Source organism: Mustela nivalis, assembly GCF_964662115.1.
Source record: "Mustela nivalis genome assembly, chromosome: 16".
Classification (NCBI taxonomy): domain Eukaryota; kingdom Metazoa; phylum Chordata; class Mammalia; order Carnivora; family Mustelidae; genus Mustela; species Mustela nivalis.
In genome coordinates, this window is record NC_139035.1 from 27,366,237 (window position 1) to 27,383,390 (window position 17,154).

Genomic DNA, 17,154 nt, shown 5'->3' on the forward strand with positions numbered 1-17,154 from the left:
CAAGCACTGACAGGCTGATGATCAATAAATGTTCTGTTAAATGAAGGTGACTGAGATGCAAAAGAGTATACAAAAATAAATTGTAGAAAAGATTAGACTTCCTTGCCATATTCCTTCACAATGGCTCTAGTCCAGCTTATATCTGAGCAGCTACATTAACTTCTTTCATTCTAGAGGGTTCTCATTAAAAATAACTCCAAATAACCAATGCATCCCCTTCTTGTCAGCATTATTAATTCAATTGAGAAACTGTCCTGTACCTGACATCAGATCTTTTACTTTATCACCAAAGGTACATTTTTAAAAAGAGGTGCCATGTGTAATCTCCATCAGATAAATGGAAAATAGGACAGAAGAACAAAACCAAGTAGAAAATAAAATAAACTTGGCAGCACCATGCCATTTATCACATGGAAAATTACTCACATGCAGGAGCAATACAGCAGCCAGAAAAGACTGTCCTTGACAGTACCCGATGTCTTCATCATAGACAGAGTAGGCCTAGAGAAAAGACGAAGAGAAAAAAGTACTATACACATTCATAGATTTTAACATAAGTTAACATTGACCCTGGGCTGTCCACCACATTTTCACTGGTACTTCAACTTAAATGTGTGAGTCATTAGCACAGTGGGATCCCCCAAAGATGATGTACAGTTCCTAAAGTAATTCTAGATGTCCCATTATCCCCAGGTTCATCTTTAGAATCTGGAAAAAAGAGATGCTCACAGCACCTAATTTTGAAAGCTCCATTACGGTTTGTAGTCAGGCAAATGACACCCTGGCAGGCTGAAGCAAAGAGTGGAAGAGGGCAAGAAGGTTCTAGAGTTGATGTGGGAGTTTTGATGCAAAGACAAACATCCCAGTTGTGCTGAGTCCTGGACATGTATCCCATTACATGGGTCCCATCTACGTGTTATGCTTCATTTCAGTGAGGGGTTTTCCATTTAATGTGCTTAATAAAACGCATTATGATTTTGTGAGTATAAAAGCTCTCTCTGGCAGGGCGGGGGGTATTTGGGGGGAAGGGAGGGAGAAATAAAACAAGATGAGACCGGGGAGGGAGACAAACCATAAGAGATGCTTAGTCTCGGGAAACAAACTGAGGGCTGCTGGCGGGGGGTGGGGGAAGGATGGGGTGGCTGAGTGATGGACATTGGGGAGGGTGTGTGCTATGGTGAGTGCTGTGAATTGTGTAAGACTGAGGATTCACAGATCTGTACCCCTGAAACAAATGGTACATTATATGTTATTTAAAAAAAAAAAGCTGTCTCTGTCCAGGGCAGTGGTTAGCAAAGAAGAGTTACCATGGGGAGGAGGCTAAGTGTGGTAGCTTCCATATGCCAAGGTAGTCAGAGTATGGGTACTGAAAATGCATTCATATAATATAAACTTTTCTGTGTCTGGCTTCTTCTACTTAGTATAATGTTTCAGAGATTCCTCCACGTTGTTGCCTGTTAACAGCAGGTCATTCCTTTCCACGGAGGAGGAGTATTTCACTGTGTAAACATTCCACAACTTATCCTTTCTTCGGTTGAACATTTGGATTTTTTCATGTTTGCTTAGTATGACTATAGCTGCCATGTATACACAAGGGTCTTTTACGGATATAGATAGGTTTTCATTCTCTTTAAGTAATGACCTAGGAGTGAAAGTTCAAGGTTTAAATGCCAAGTGCAGGTTTAACTTTATAATGAAGTATCTTCCAAAGAGGTGTAAGTCAAACGTCACCCCCCCCCCCCCCCGCCCCCAGCAAGCTGGGAGTACTCACTGCTCCACATCCTTGTCAATATCCCACCTGGCCACTAGCTTTTCCTTTTCTTAATCCCTGTGGTTTTGATTTGCATTTCACTGAATGCCAACAATGTAGAGCGTATTATCATGTGCTTTTAGGCAATTGATACATAGTCTTTTGTGACTGTCTGTTCAAGATTTTCCCACTTGTTTAATTAGGTTGTTTGTCTTATTACTGTTGATTCATGGAAGTTCTTGATACATTCTGTTCATGAGTCCACTGTCAGACATATGTGTTGTCAATATTTTCTCCCATCTGTGCTCTGCCTTTTCACCCTCTTAATGGTGTCTTTTGAAGTACTATTGTTCTCTTTTAATCTTCTTCTGCTAATGATGATATTATCACACTCTCTCCTAATGAGAGAAAAATTAGATCATGCAAACATTACCTAATGAATGTGAAAGAAGCTTTTTGTTCATTATCACCAATTTACAGAGCTCTGCCTAATTTTAAAAATTGAAAGATGCATTAGCATCCTTTTACTTATTTAATTTTCTTTGATTTATACAGTTACATTGCTGATTGCTTGATTTGTACTTTTATCCACACCTCATCATGGGTGTGTGTATCAGGGGTTGGAGGAAGGGTTAGAGAGAGAATAGAAAAGGAACAAAAAAGGAAGAGAGAGGCAAAACATTCTAATACTATCCCAATCTGAAGCATTCATGATAGTGCTCTGTCACTACCTTTTTCATGAACAAGGAATTCTGGGATTTGCTGATGAGAGAGGGTGTTATATGAATGATGAATATATTTTCAAGGCTTTGCTTCCCCCATGAAAGATGTCAGCTAAAGTTTCTTAAAACTGTGGATCTCCAAAAGCCAGTCATGCTTCATCAACCCTGACATCATTTAACAAATGTCTGATCTATTTACAGAAGTATATTTAACATTTATTGAGAAGTGTGCTGTTTATAGGCTCAGCATATAAGTTCAACAAAAAATGCAGGTCCATGACACAATAGCCAGAGGAGGTATGAATTAAGTGACTCCAGAGACTACTCTCTAATTAGAGAGCTAAGGACGAAAGTACAAATCAGCAAAGCGATGATCTTACTTTCTACTTGTTTTATGGTTTTTAAGTTAGGTTAGAAGCAAGAATGACTTTTCAGAGGCCGCCTACTAAATTGATTTTACAATTCACAGACACAAAAAACAGTGTCCTAGGGGTGCCTGGGTGGCTCAGTCAGTTAACTGACTGTCTGACTTCTTCTCAGGTCATGATCTCGGGGTCCTGGGATTCAGCCCTGCATTGGACTCCCTGCTCATCGGAGAATCTTCTACCCCCTCTCCCTTTCTCTCTGCCCATCCCCCTACTCAAGTTTGCTCTTGCGTGCACTCTCTCTCTCAAATAAATAAGACTTTATTTAAAAATAAAGTAAAATAAGTCAAAAACAGTGTTCTAGCAAGTTCTTTCCCTCGGAGTTTTCCAAGCACTATTTGGCTTTCATCTAAGCCTTCTCTAACTGAGGTGAACTGAATCCTTTCCCTCTACTCAAAACTTGCCCCTCTTTGCACCAAACCTCTCCCCAAATCCTTACTTTAATTGTATCTCTGGCCAGATGCCTGCTCAGTCTAACTTTTAAAAAACATCTGGGTACCACTTCTGTGATGGAGGAGTAGCTCCTACTGGGCCAATTTTCCCTCTGGCAATAAATTTAAACTATATCTGCACAAATACATACAGCAGTTAACCTGAAGACATTGATGACCTAAATGAAAGCAGTCAGAACCTGGAGGGGAGAACAGACTCAGAAGAGCGGATTGACAGTGGTAAAATTTCCATTCTGTACGGTTTTTGTGAAGATCACGTGCCAGTGATACCACACTGGATGGCTAAAACTTGGATGTGAAATTGCAGTCTTATTGGCTTGAAGAACCAGAGAACAGATTAGGAGAACAGCTAGAAAGGAAAGTGGATATTCTGGAAAAAGGAGTAACAGAAGAGAAGCCTTTACTATACTTCCTGTAAAATTATAATACTCAAGACAGTAAAAAATTGATACAAGGGCAGACAAAAAAATTAGTAAACAGTAAAAAGTCTAGAACTATAAGCACACTGACAAAGTCATCTGATTTCAACAAAGTTACCAAGATTATACAATGAAGAAAATAAAATTGATTATATATGTAAACATGTAAGTATATGAAAATTGTTTCAATGAATGTACTCAAAAAGTTGGATATCCATAATGGGAAAATAAATGATTCTTGACACCTATCTTACTTCATACACAAGAATTAATTTCAGACTTATCACAGTTCCAAACATAAAACTCAAACTATGAGGCTATTGAATGAAAAGAGTATCTTTGTAACTTAGTGAAGGCAAGGGTTTCACAGGACATAGAAGCACTAACTACAAAAGAATAAACTGGTGCAAATACATTATCAAATTTAAAAAACCTCCAGTAAGGAAAAGACACTGTTAAAAAAATAAATAGGTGAACTACAGACTGGGAAAATATTTGCAAGCATATCTGGAAAAACTCTTGCATCATGTACATAAGGACTCCTACAACTCAATGTCAAACCTCAAATTTAAAAACAAAGATTTGAAGAGACACTTCACAGAGGGTTATCTATGAATAGCCAGTAAGAAAATGGCCAAGTGTTCAACGTTATTGGTCAATAAATTAGAGCCACAGTGAGATATTACTACATGGCCACCAGAAACTAAAATTAAAAACACTGATACACCAAATGCTAGTATCCTTGGAGTCACAAACATTGTTGGCAGGAGTATAAAACAGTGAAACTACTTTGTAAAAATGTTTGACAGTTTTCTAGAAAACTAAACATACACCTACCCTATGACTCAGCAATTCCATATTTATGCATTCACCCAAGAGAAATGAATGCAAATAATACAAGAAAGACTGATACAGGGCTAAGACATATTTCTAGCAACTTTATTTATAATAGCCCCAAACGGTAAGCAGCCTCAGATACCCCTTATTGGGAAAGTGTATTCATACAACGAAGCACTCCTCATCAGCAGAAAGTAATGAACCACGTACACCTGCAATACGAAACAATCTCAGACTGTTATGCTGTGTGAACTACATCTTATATGAAAATGATTCTCCTCTCTTGGTCTACTAATATAAATTTCTATAAGTCAAAGCGATATAGGGTGAAAAAAAAAATCAAAACACCTGGTAGTGGGTATTAAGGAGGGCACATTTTGCATGGAGCACTGGGTGTGGTGCATAAACAATGAATCTTGGAACACTGAAAAAAAATTAAATTGAAAAAAATCAAAATGAAGATTGCTTCTGGGGGAAGGTCAGGGATTAACTGTGAAGACACTTCTATGTCTTGGATTCCACAAGTATATGCACTTGTCAAAATTAATGAAATGGCACCCCTAATACTTGTGTACTTCACTGAGAGTAAATTGTACCTACAAAAGAAAACTGTTAGCAAATACTGAGCTCTAGCTAATAATACATATGTTGTACTATCAGACAAAGACACAAAGCATAAAAAGCAATTCTGAAAAACCTTAAAATATTAAAATGGATTAACTGAATAGAAAGGTAGATGGAATGACAGATAAATGGCAAAGAAAATGTAACAAAATATTACCTATAGAACCTAGGTGGTGGGTTGATGGATGTTGCCTGTACAGTTCTTTGCACTTTTCTATATATTTGAAAATTTTTTAACAGTTTTGGGGGAAAAAAAATCTGGGGCTGCACTCTGTCTCTTGTCTCTGTTCTGAACTATAGACTACTTTTCTGGCTGGGTTCCCAAGAGTACTTCATATTTTCATTCAGCAAGTCAATATCAACTGAGCATCTATTATGTAATCAAACACCGCATTTAGTGAGGTGGATCCGGTGATGGGAAGACATTGTCTGTGCGCCTCAGCTCAGAGTCTTGTAGAAGAATGTGGCATGTGCAGTGAAAAAGGGCACAGTAAGAGAAGGGCTGACAGATGGAAGCTCAGAGGGAAAGGGTGAGGAAATGTCTAGTGTAAGAAGGAGAGTTAAAGGCAAGGGAGATATCACAGACAAGGTGATGTTTTCTTAATCTTAAAAAAAAAAAAAAAAAAGGATGGGACTAAAATTGCTTCAGACTTGGCCTCACATTCTTGAAGGAAGGATATGGAGATTCTTTAGGCATGCTGCAGGGGAAAGGCGTGTACAAAGGCCTGCCCTCTTTATTATGTGTCAGACGCTGTGCTAAATGCTCTTATATGTTCTCAACCCTCACAAAGTTTATGAGGCTTAGAGAGGGTAGTTAATCTGGGCAAAGACACAAAGCCAGAGCTAGGATTTGAACCCAAGTGCGTTTAAATACAGATTTACCCTTTAAATACAGATGTACCCTTAATGCCTGTATTATATCACTGCTATAGACTGTGTTCCTCCTTAAATTCATATGTGGAAACCTAATCCAAAATATGATGGTACTGGGGACATGGGGCCATCAGGGGGTGACTAGGTCAGGAGGACAGAGCTCTTATGAATGGGATTAGCATCCTTGTAAAAGAGATCCCAGATGTGAGACAGAAAACCATCAAAATCCTAGAGAGGAACTTAGGCAGAAACCTCTTTGACCTCAGCTGCAGCAACTTCTTGCTAAACACGGCACCACAGGCAAGGGAAACAAAAGCAAAAATGAGCTACTGGGACTTCATCAAGATAAAAAGCTTCCATACAGTTAAGGAAACAATAAACAAAACTAAAAGGCAGCCTAGGGAATGGGAGAAGATATTTGCAAATGACACATCTGACAAAGGGCTAGTATCCAAAATCTACAAAGAACTTATCAAACTCAACACCCACAAAACAAATAACTGAATAGACACTCTTCTAAAGAAGACATCCAGATGCTAACAAACACATGAAAAGATGCTCAACATCACTGATCATCAGGGAAATACAAACCATGATGAGATACCACCTCACACCTATCAGAATGCTAAAATTAACAATACAAGAAACAACAGATGTTGGCCAGGATGCAGAGTAATAGTAACCCTCCTATACTGCTGGAATGCAAATTGGTGCAGCCAACCTGGAGAAGAGTATGGAGGTTCCTCAAAAAGTTAAAAATAGAACTATTCCACAATCTAGCGATTGCACTATTCGGTATTTATCAAAGGATACAAACATACAGATTCAAAGGGATACATGTACCCTAATTTTTATAGAAGCACTATCAACAATAGCATAACTATGGAGAGAGCCCAAATGTCTACTGACTGATGAATGGATAAAGAAGATGGGCTATATATACTTAATGGAATATACTCAGCCATCAAAAAATGAACTCTTGTCATTTACAGTGTGGATGGAGCTAGAGTATATTGTGCTAAGCAAAATTAAGTCAGTCAGAGAAAGACAAATACCATAAGATTTCATTCCTATGTGGAATTTATGGGAAGGGGTTAAAGGAAAAAGGGAGAGAAACAAGCCATAAAAGACTCTTAATGATATAGAACAAATCGAGGGTTGATGGAAGGAGGAGGGTGGGGGATGGGCTAGGAGGATGATAGGTATTAAGGAGGGCACTTGTCATGATGAGCCCTGGGTACTGTATGTAAGTGATGAATCACTGAATTCTACTCCAGAAACCATTATTCTAATGTATGTTAACAACCTTAAATTTAAATTAAAAAGAGAGAGATAGAGAGAGAGATCTCAGAGTGTTCCCTTGCCTCTTCTGGCACATGAGGACAAGGCATTTTATGGCCATCTATGAAACAGGAAGCGAGCCCACACCACACACTGAATCTGCCAGCACTTTGACCTTGAACTTCTCAGCCTCAAGAACTATGAGGAACAAACTGTTTAAGCTACCCAATGAATGTTGTTTTTGATATAGCAGCCTGAAGAGACCAAGACAATCACTTAGATTCACTCTGTGCAGAATTATTCTTCCTAGACATTTATGTGTTTGGGTCCGTAGAAGATGAGAGGGCCTATCTTTTGACTTGCCACAAGGCTCAATAGATATGAGGGATAAGACTCCACAGTCACAAGATAAAGGACAATTCTTAATAACAATGCTTAATCTTTTAAAATCCAGGACTTCTGGGTTTAGGGAAGGGGAACTTTCCTTTATGTGATATATTTGTTAACATGCTAACTGCAAGATAAAAGATATAAAGATATAAAAGATATAAAAAAAGACATTTGTAAGGTTTAATCTAGTTGGTGCTAACATTCACATATTAATTTAAATTCTTTATCAAATAAATATGGAAAACACTTGATTTTCTTTAAGTGAGCCACTGTTATCCCTTGATGGGATGCTAACTTTGAAAATAAGTTTCCATGGGGTTGTGAGACTTTCTTTACGAACCCAATACACACAACAGCCACTATTGTTCTTGGATTACCTTAAGATCATTAGGAAAATTTTTTAGTGTTACAAATAAATTATGTCTAATGATCGATCTCAATCCCTTCTCCCAAAACACGTAAACCTTTACTAGGTTGATGTGGGAAACATACAATCATATTTCTATTTTGTCCCAGGAATGGACAACATAAAGTACTATTTCATCAGACAAGCAAACTTACAGGTAAAGAGGAAGGAAGCTCAGAATCACAGGAAAAACAAAAAAGAAATCAGATGTTCTCTAAAAAGACAGAAAGGCTGCTATATGGGCATACAAGAAAGGATCAAACTTCTAAAACAGACCCCCATTTAGCTCCTGGCACTGCTAAAGCAACTGATATATTTGCTGATTTACTGGCTTCTGATAGACAAGCTGTTTCATCCATTACCTACAATGAGCTTCTGCCAACATGAGATCTAAACAAACAAACAAATCAGCCCTTGGATTATTCTTGGCACCAACAGCCCTTAAATGAGTGTGTCAGGGAAACAATCAAGTATAAAATATGCAGAAATAAATTTATTTACAAACTAAAAAGAGGCCTGTTCTCATGTAATCTAAGAGATAAAAAGAGATACCAAGGAAAGACTATTTTTAAGTAATGCCACAATAAGCTAAATAAAAAGAGAGCACAGAGTTACAAGAATCTTAAGACATGTGGTAGTCTAAGGGCGCCTGGGTGGCTCAGTGGGTTAAGCCGCTGCCTTTGGCTCAGGTCATGATCTCAGGGTCCTGGGATCGAGTCCTGCATCAAGCTCTCTGCTCAGCAGGGGGCCTGCTTCCCTTCCTCTTTCTCTGCCTGCCTCTCTGCCTACTTGCGATCTCTCTCTGTCAAATAAATAAATAAAATCTTTAAAAAAAAAAAAGAAAAAAAGACATGTGGTAGTCTAAAAGAAATTAGGGTAACATTTAAGGCAAAGATTACTCAATATAGTACTTAAGAATATAAGTGGCTTTTCAAAGAATCATTTAGCATTAATTTCTCTGTTAAAAAGCCACTGACATTTATTTATTAATAACTGCTACTCACTGTTCCATGTATTTATATATATTAATTTATATTTAATATATGTATATAATAGAACTTTCCAAGGTAAATACTATTAATATATCCATTTTATAAAAGAAGAAACTGAGGCACAAAGAAGTTAAACAACTTGTACAAGTTCACCAAGTTAGTAAGCTCCAGGCCAGAATTCAAACTCAGGCAGCCCAGCTCTAGGGCTCAAGGTCTTAACTACTATTATTACTCTATAAACTCTGGATATTAGTGATTGTTGACAGATATATATGGCAGAGTTCAGGTGAGTAACCATAAACTTAATGATAAAACATAAATTTTTCTTTTTGTGCTGTATTGAATTCATATTTTTAAACTAATCGGGGAGATGGCTTTATTTAAAGAAAGTAGAACGATAATCACAAAATTTAGAACAGTGGCTGACTCTGGTGGAGGAAGACTGAATCCAAGAACAACATCGGTAAGTATTCAAAGATACTGGTAATACTATATTTCCTAAATTGTTGGTGGAAGGATGTTATCTCTATTATTGGTTTTTAAAAATTATAAATACAAATTGTTTTCTCATTTGAATGTATATTTCATAATTTTTCAAATTTAACTAAAACTTTTTGAAAATTACTTATTAGTAACTTCCCATTGAATGGTTCGTTATAAGACTTCAATTTGGGTCACATCTCTAGAATATAGATTATGAAAGTCTCACAGATCAAGGCTTCGCTGGAGTTTTGTAAGGGCCTATTTAGCCAGAGCGATTCCACCTTGTTGAACAGTGATTTTGTTGTTTATGCAGTAAAACTTGAACTGACCCTACACCCCACTCCCCCCACCCACCAAGGGAACTTACTTAAAGGCAAGTCTGGGAAACCAGTTCCAGGTAACAAAGCCCCAATACAAGGGCGGGTCAGGCCAGGTGAAGACATGCAATCAGTGGGGCGCACATACTGTCACCCTAGCTACCAAGAAGTATGGGCCCCGCCTTTTGGGGACCAATTCTGACCAAGGTGATAGGCTAGTTCAAATAACTTCTATAGGCTAAATTATAATTCAATTGGTCACTTATGTGTGACCTAGCATGACTGTGCAGCTTTCTCTGTGTGTTACAATCTCATTGGCCACCTGTGTGTGGCCAGGCCCAACCACATGGCCTTTGCCCTTAAAAGCTAGTCTGTAAGGCAGAGAGGAGTCACCTCTTTGTAAGAGACAGCCCTGACCGGCCGGTTTGATTCTCGATGCTTGGCGTGAAATAAAGCTTTGCTTGACCTTTGCTTTGAATCAGTCTCACTCCTTTGATCACAGACCCATTATTGGGGGACCTAACGGTTTAATGCAGGTGATTAAAATAGTGAAGTAGATAACCAATGAAATACTGTTTTTTTGAGAAAACTGTACATACATACAGTAGTTTCTCATTCCTTACAGTGGCTATGCTCTAGAAGGTTGCCATGAACAATGAATTAGCAGATACTGAAACTCTGCACTAAGGGGATAGAGAGGGTTAGACTTCTGGGAGCCACTGGTCACAAAATTTTGGGCAACTGATCAACTATAACCTTGTTTTATGTGTGTTTCTTTTTAAGGAGACCAAATTAGCCTCTAAACTATAAAATTAGCCCCTAACTATAGGGCCCAGGACAGCAACTTGTTAACAGTAAAGTACTGTAAAATCATTGTTAAAAAATTTACTTAAAGATTTTCTAATAGTAGATCTGAATGCCAAACATTGCAAATTCCACCTCTGCCTCTCTTACCACAATTCATTAACTTCCCTAAGTTTCAAACACTTTGAGGCAAGAGATATTTATTGAGAATCTTTGCGCAAGACTGGTCTAAGCCAATGAACAAAATGGAAAAAATCCTACTCTCCTAAAGCTTATCTTTTAGTGGAAAAAGACAATACCACAGTAAGTAAGCAAGCAAGGAAGTTTAAAGACAGTGCAATGGCAGAAAGCAATGCAGGGGAAAGGTCTAAGAAGTGCTGGGCTCAAATGAGATTGCAAATTTAAGTGGGCGGTCAGGGCAGGCAGTACTGAGGAAGTAACACTGGAGCAAGGAGTCGAGAAGGGCAGAAGAGCAAGCCACGGAGATCTCTGGGAGAAGTAGAGGGAAGAGTCCGCGCAAGTGCTCCGATGTGGGAGTGAGGTGGGCATGTGTCTGACTGGCCCAGAATGCATGATGGACAGAATAGTAACACATGAAGTTTACTGCCTTATAAACCACTATCAGGACTTAGGCTTTTTCAGTGAATGTAACAGAAAGACAAGGTAGATAATTACAGCTTAGACCAGGGTGGCCGCAGTGGAAGTAAGGAGCAATGGTCAGATTCTGGATATATTTTTGAGAAGAGAGCCAATAAGATTTCCTAATGGATGAGAAGGGTGGGACTGTGAAAGGTGGTCCTGCACAGCCTGTTGACCTGGGCAAGGTTGCAAAGGGTATGCTGCAGTTCTGGAACATTTTCTCACATGGAGGTGAGGAGCCCTTACAGTCTGTGCTGGGCTCATTGCCTGGTTTGGGAATATCTTCCCTGTTTCCAGGTTTGATGTGTACTTCTTTGTAAGTGCATGTGTTCTAGGGCACCTGGCCAACCACACTGGTATCAAAGTTCTCTGCGAGCAGAGAACAGGTCCTTCTTCTGCAGTGTAAGAGAGGAGCATGCAGACCATCTCCTTGTCACTGTCATCTTGGGGGACTGAAGCTCACTACTGCAGTTGATCTTGCTCTGTCTTTTTTTTTTTTTAAAGATTTATTTATTTATTTATTTATTTATTTATTAAATTTATTTGTCAGAGAGAGAGAGAGCGAGCGAGAGTGAGCACAGGCAGATAGAGTGGAAGGCAGAGTCAGAGGGAGAAGCAGGTTCCCCGCGGAGCAAGGAGCCCGATGCGGGACTCGATCCCAGGACGCTGGGATCATGACCTGAGTCGAAGGCAGCTGCTTAACCAACTGAGCCACCCAGGCGTCCCTTGCTCTGTCTTTCTTTTTTGAGAGTAAAGCATTGTTCCCCCAGGGCCTGTATGAGTTGTGTCCTTCTTAGGAATCCCAATACTTGCGAACTCTGCAGTGGGCTGACATCCCAGGACCACTGCTCTTTGTCATAGCTGACACTCTCTAAACTTGCGGTGCAAGAGAAAGAAAGGAGGGTTGAAAATGATTCAAGGTTTCTAGCCTGAGTAACTGGAAGAATGGAGTTACTATGAACTGAGATGACAGTATTTTATGATTTAGAAGATGTTTGTTTTCTGACAGGATCCTTTATAATGCAGTAGTACATGTGAAATACTGACTGAAATGAGTTTAGGAAAAAGCTGGAGGAGAGGAACTGGTTATAGCAAGTATAGACAGATCTTTTGAGGACCTGTGTGATAAAGGAAGAGTGATTATCTTCATCTATAACATAATGGTGATAATAAAAACCACCATATAAACTTACTTGAGGATTAAACACAGTGCCTAGGTACATAGTGGAGTGCTAAATTATAGTATCAATGATGGGCTGATGTCAAGGACTACAATGTCCTTCTTCCAACTATCCCATCTGAGCCACCATCAGGATAAGCATGGAGCTCTCTGGATGAGGTCTCACTCACCACTAAAATGCTTATGGATTCTTGAGTTCACTGACTTAAGAATGACTGGGTTTCAAGGCGCCTGGGTGGCTCAGTGGGTTAAGCCTCTGTCTTCGCTCAGGTCATGATCCCAGGGTCCTGAGATGGAGCCCCGCATTGGGCTCTCTGCTCAGCAGGGAGCCTGCTTCCTCCTCTCTTTCTGCCTGCCTCTCTGCCTACTTGTGATCGCTGTCTGTTAAATAATATCTTGGAAAAAAAAAAAAAAAGAGAATGACTGGGTTTCCACAGATGCCCTCAGAAAACCTCCCCCACTAATTTATTTAGAGATATAATTTAAACCTTTTAAAATAGTCTTTGAAGGCCACATATTCCACTGTAAATCTAAGACATCTTTACAAACTCTGATAAGTAGAACCCAAGAAGGACAAAATGAATGATAAAATTCATCATTAAAGAGTAATTAAACTTCCCACTCTCTTCCTGAAGCCATCAGGCAAAGCAAGATGAACGTGACTTAGAGGGGTGGTCTGGCCATGAGGTATCATACTCTAACCAGATGTGGGGAAGTGGATGTGGGGAAGTGGATGGCCAAGAATGCGGTATCAGTGGAGTGACATACATGGGATGCTAGAGCCTGAGCTCTGCAAGGAGGCCATCTGTGCAAGAGAACAGAGGCAACAACTATGGGAAGCTGGGTACAGGGATATTGATCAAATGGATAATGGGAGCTAAATTTTTCTTAGAGAAAAACCTAGTTAGAGAAACAAGTTAACAAATAGAAGAAAAAGAACAACAGAATTTCCTCATGTTTAATTAAAAATGAGAGGATTTCTATAAATCCAATATTTTCAGCATATATAAAAAGATATAAAAACAAATATGGGCAGTGACAACAGCAAGAAAGGCAGAGTAAGGATCTCCCAAAATGTGCTCCTCTGTAATAGCAGGAAAACAAATCACAAAAATTAATACAATCAGTTTCTTCAGTGCTCTGGGAATTGACCTAAGTTTTGCAGCAGTCCAAGGAACATTTATTATAGAAAAACAACCGAGTATCTGTAAGAGCAGGAAAATCTGTGGCATTTTCAACTTCCCATAATTCTATCCCTTTCTCTGCATCTCCAGGATGACCTTGAAAACTAACATCCAGCATTTGCAGTGAAAACAAGCAGCCTGGCAACCATAAGAAGCAGCAAAACGGGCTAGAGCTCCTTCAAAGAATCATGTGCAGAGAATAACCATTATTTGACCCATATGGTGGATCCCCAAAGTCTTTTTATAGGGGTATTTGTCAAAAACAAATAACAAGCAATTGTTTAATTTTATGACTGCCTTGAGATGGTAGATAAAAATGGAGCAGACAATAGACTTAGAAAAAGGTTTAAAAGGAAAAGCTAACAATGAGATATCCACAAGGGCTTTGAAAAACTCAGATATATTTCTGAGAATCTAGAGGGCCATACCCATGTGTAAGGCTGTACAGATGCCCAAAGCCTGGGGTAAGCTCAGAAAAGGCCTAAGTAGGCTCTAAGCTCTCATTTCTGGCTGACATTGAGGCTCTGTATAAGACAGGAAGTGAAGGTAAGATACAGTTGTCATCTGGTTGGCTGAGTAATCAAAGTGTGCCCCAAAACATACACAGGGCCCCTTGGTAAACAGTGGGAAAGTTACTGGTTCTAGGAAATTTAACCAAATCTCTGTCCAATCATCAGCTAACCACCAACTGGAGACTTCAGTGGCCACATATGACAATACAGATTTTATATAATTAGTTCACAAAAGTCACCAACCAAACTACTACAATAAAATAACAAAACTTGGCAAAACCACAGAAACAGAAAGTGGATTAATGATTGCCAAGGGCTGGAAAATAGAGGTGCTAGAAAATGACTTCTAATGGATATAGGATATAGGGTTTCTTTTTTAAAGTGGAAGAACGTTCTAGAATTAAACAGTGATGATGGTTGTACCACTTCATAGATATACTAAAAACTACTAAAAGTATACTTATTTAAAGGGATCCATTTCATGGTATGTGAATTATATCTCATTAAAAAATATGGAAGGGCAAACTGGGTTGCTCAGTTGGTTAAGCGTCCAACTCCTGATTTTGGCTCAGGTCCTGATCTCAGGATTCTTAGTTTGGGGCCCATATTGGGCTCTGCAGGGAGTCCTGCTGGAGATTTTCTCTCCCTCTGCCCCTCCCCCTGCTCACCTGCTCACTCTCTAATCTTTAAAAAAATTAAAAAATATGAAATAAAATGTATGTTTGTATGCATACACACATATATTTATACATATACGTTCGTGTGTGTGTGTATACATATATATATATATTTATATTTATATATATTATTTATATATAAATAATTAGCTCTGTCCACTGAGATCACTTGGAGTAATGATATCCTAAAAGGAATGAACATACTTAGCATACAGATATTGATTTTTCTCCATTTTTAACTAAAGAAAGTAGGGCTCTTTAGAGAAATAGCTAATTCTAGTTCTGGGGCAAAGAAATAAGCCTGGAACATCTTTTGAGCCAGAAAGAAAGGCAGTGCTCAGAGAATGATAGGGTATGCCAAAAGATCAGCTTGAAGGCCTCTCAGTGTCCATTTGGGAACAATCTGAGAACCAAAAGGAAAATTATAGTAAGAGAGTAAATACACTGAATAAAATGAGAATTCATGAGTCCATTTGAATATGATTTAATACACACACACAAACACACACACGCACGCACATCCACACACACACATAAATGGAAAGATGAAGAAGGTATATATATATATATATATATATATTTTTTTTTTTTTTAAAGATTTTATTTATTTATTTGACAAAGAGAGAAATCACAAGTAGGCGGAGAGTCAGGCAGAGAGAGAGAGAGAAGCAGGCTCCCGCTGAGCAAAGAGCCTGATGCGGGGCTCGATCCCAGGACACTGAGATCATGACCTGAGCCGAAGGCAGCGGCTTAATCCACTGAGCCACCCAGGCGCCCCTATATATATATATTTTTAAGATTTTATTTATTTATTTGACAGAGAGAGATCACGAGGCAGGCAGAGAGAGAGAGAGAGAGAGAGGAGGAAGCAGGCTCCCTGCTGAGCAGAGAGCCTGATGCGGGACTCGATCCCAGGACCCTGAGATCATGACCTGAGCCGAAGGCAGCGGCTTAACCCACTGGGCCACCCAGGCGCCCAGGTATATATATTTTTAAAAGATCTTATTTCTTTATATGAAAGAACGAAAGCATGAGCAGGGGGAGGGACAAAGGGAGAGGGAGAAGCAGAATCCCCACTGAGCAGGGAGCCTGACCTGGGGCTTGATCCCAGGGTCCTGGGACTATGACCTGAGATGAAGGTAGATACTTAACTGACGGAGCCACCCTAGTACCCCAAGGAAGGTATAATTTCTAGTTACAAATTCTCTCACACAATATACTTCTTAATTACGAAGGGGAAAAGAGAAACTTCACAGTGGAGAAACCTGGTAAACAATACCTTATTTATGTGATCAAAGTGATCATCATTAATAATGGGAAAAACTGCAGCTGTGTGCTACCTGAGAGGAGGAGATAAGAAGAGATCATTCTTTTTGTGTTACTCTTGCCAAAAATGTATTACCTGAATCCAAACATGAGGAAAGATCAGACAAACCCAAATTGAAGGACATTCCAAAAAGTGATTAGGTTGTCATCTTCAAAAGCACCAAGGTCAAGAAAGTGAAGGGAAGAGTGAGAAACTATTCCAGATTAAAGGAAATCAAGGAGACACGTCCACTAAATGCAATGTGTGATTCTGAGCTAGGTCCTTTTTCTATAAAAGACATTATGTGGACAACCAGTGACCCCCGAATGGAGGCTAAGGCTTGGGTAGTAGCAATACATCAATGCTACTTTTTGATTTGGGAGTTTTATCACAGTTATGCAAGGGAATATTCCTTCTTGTTAGAAAACAACCTAAAGTATTTGGGGATGCGACACCATGTTGGCAAATAACTCTCAAATAGTTCAGGAGAACAAAATTATGTACCTGCAATTTCCCTGTAAGTCCGACAGTCTTTAAATACATAGAAATATGGAAATATACATACACACATATATAAATAAATTTGACAGAATAATTTCATCTATTGATTCTAATAAAAAAAAATTGGGACTTAAAAAAGGTTATTAAGTGTGTCCTATATGCTGGCAAAAAGAAAAGTATTAACATAAGCCCTAAAATAGATTCCCTGATATGAAATAATCTAAACTCTGGGTGACTATAAACATAGAAAGCTAGATATACTCACAAATATTCACTCACAAAGCAATTTTCTTAAAACATAGCTGGCAAAATTCCTGGATGTAAGTTTCCTTTTATATAACATTCGGGAAAAAAGGCCCTTGGCAACAATTTAAAAGTGA

At 38.9% G+C, this 17,154-nt stretch overlaps 1 protein-coding gene across 4 annotated transcripts in view; it reads right to left on the bottom strand.

The window, feature by feature from the left end:
- RABGAP1L (RAB GTPase activating protein 1 like) overlaps positions 1-17,154 on the bottom strand; it is a 765,821-nt gene that overhangs the window by 280,783 nt on the left and 467,884 nt on the right. For all 4 annotated transcript variants that reach the window (XM_082704397.1, XM_082704401.1, XM_082704402.1 and 1 more), the window contains exon 15: positions 427-501. In XM_082704397.1, the coding sequence (XP_082560523.1) occupies positions 427-501 (75 nt within the window). The remainder of the gene's footprint in view (positions 1-426; positions 502-17,154) is intronic.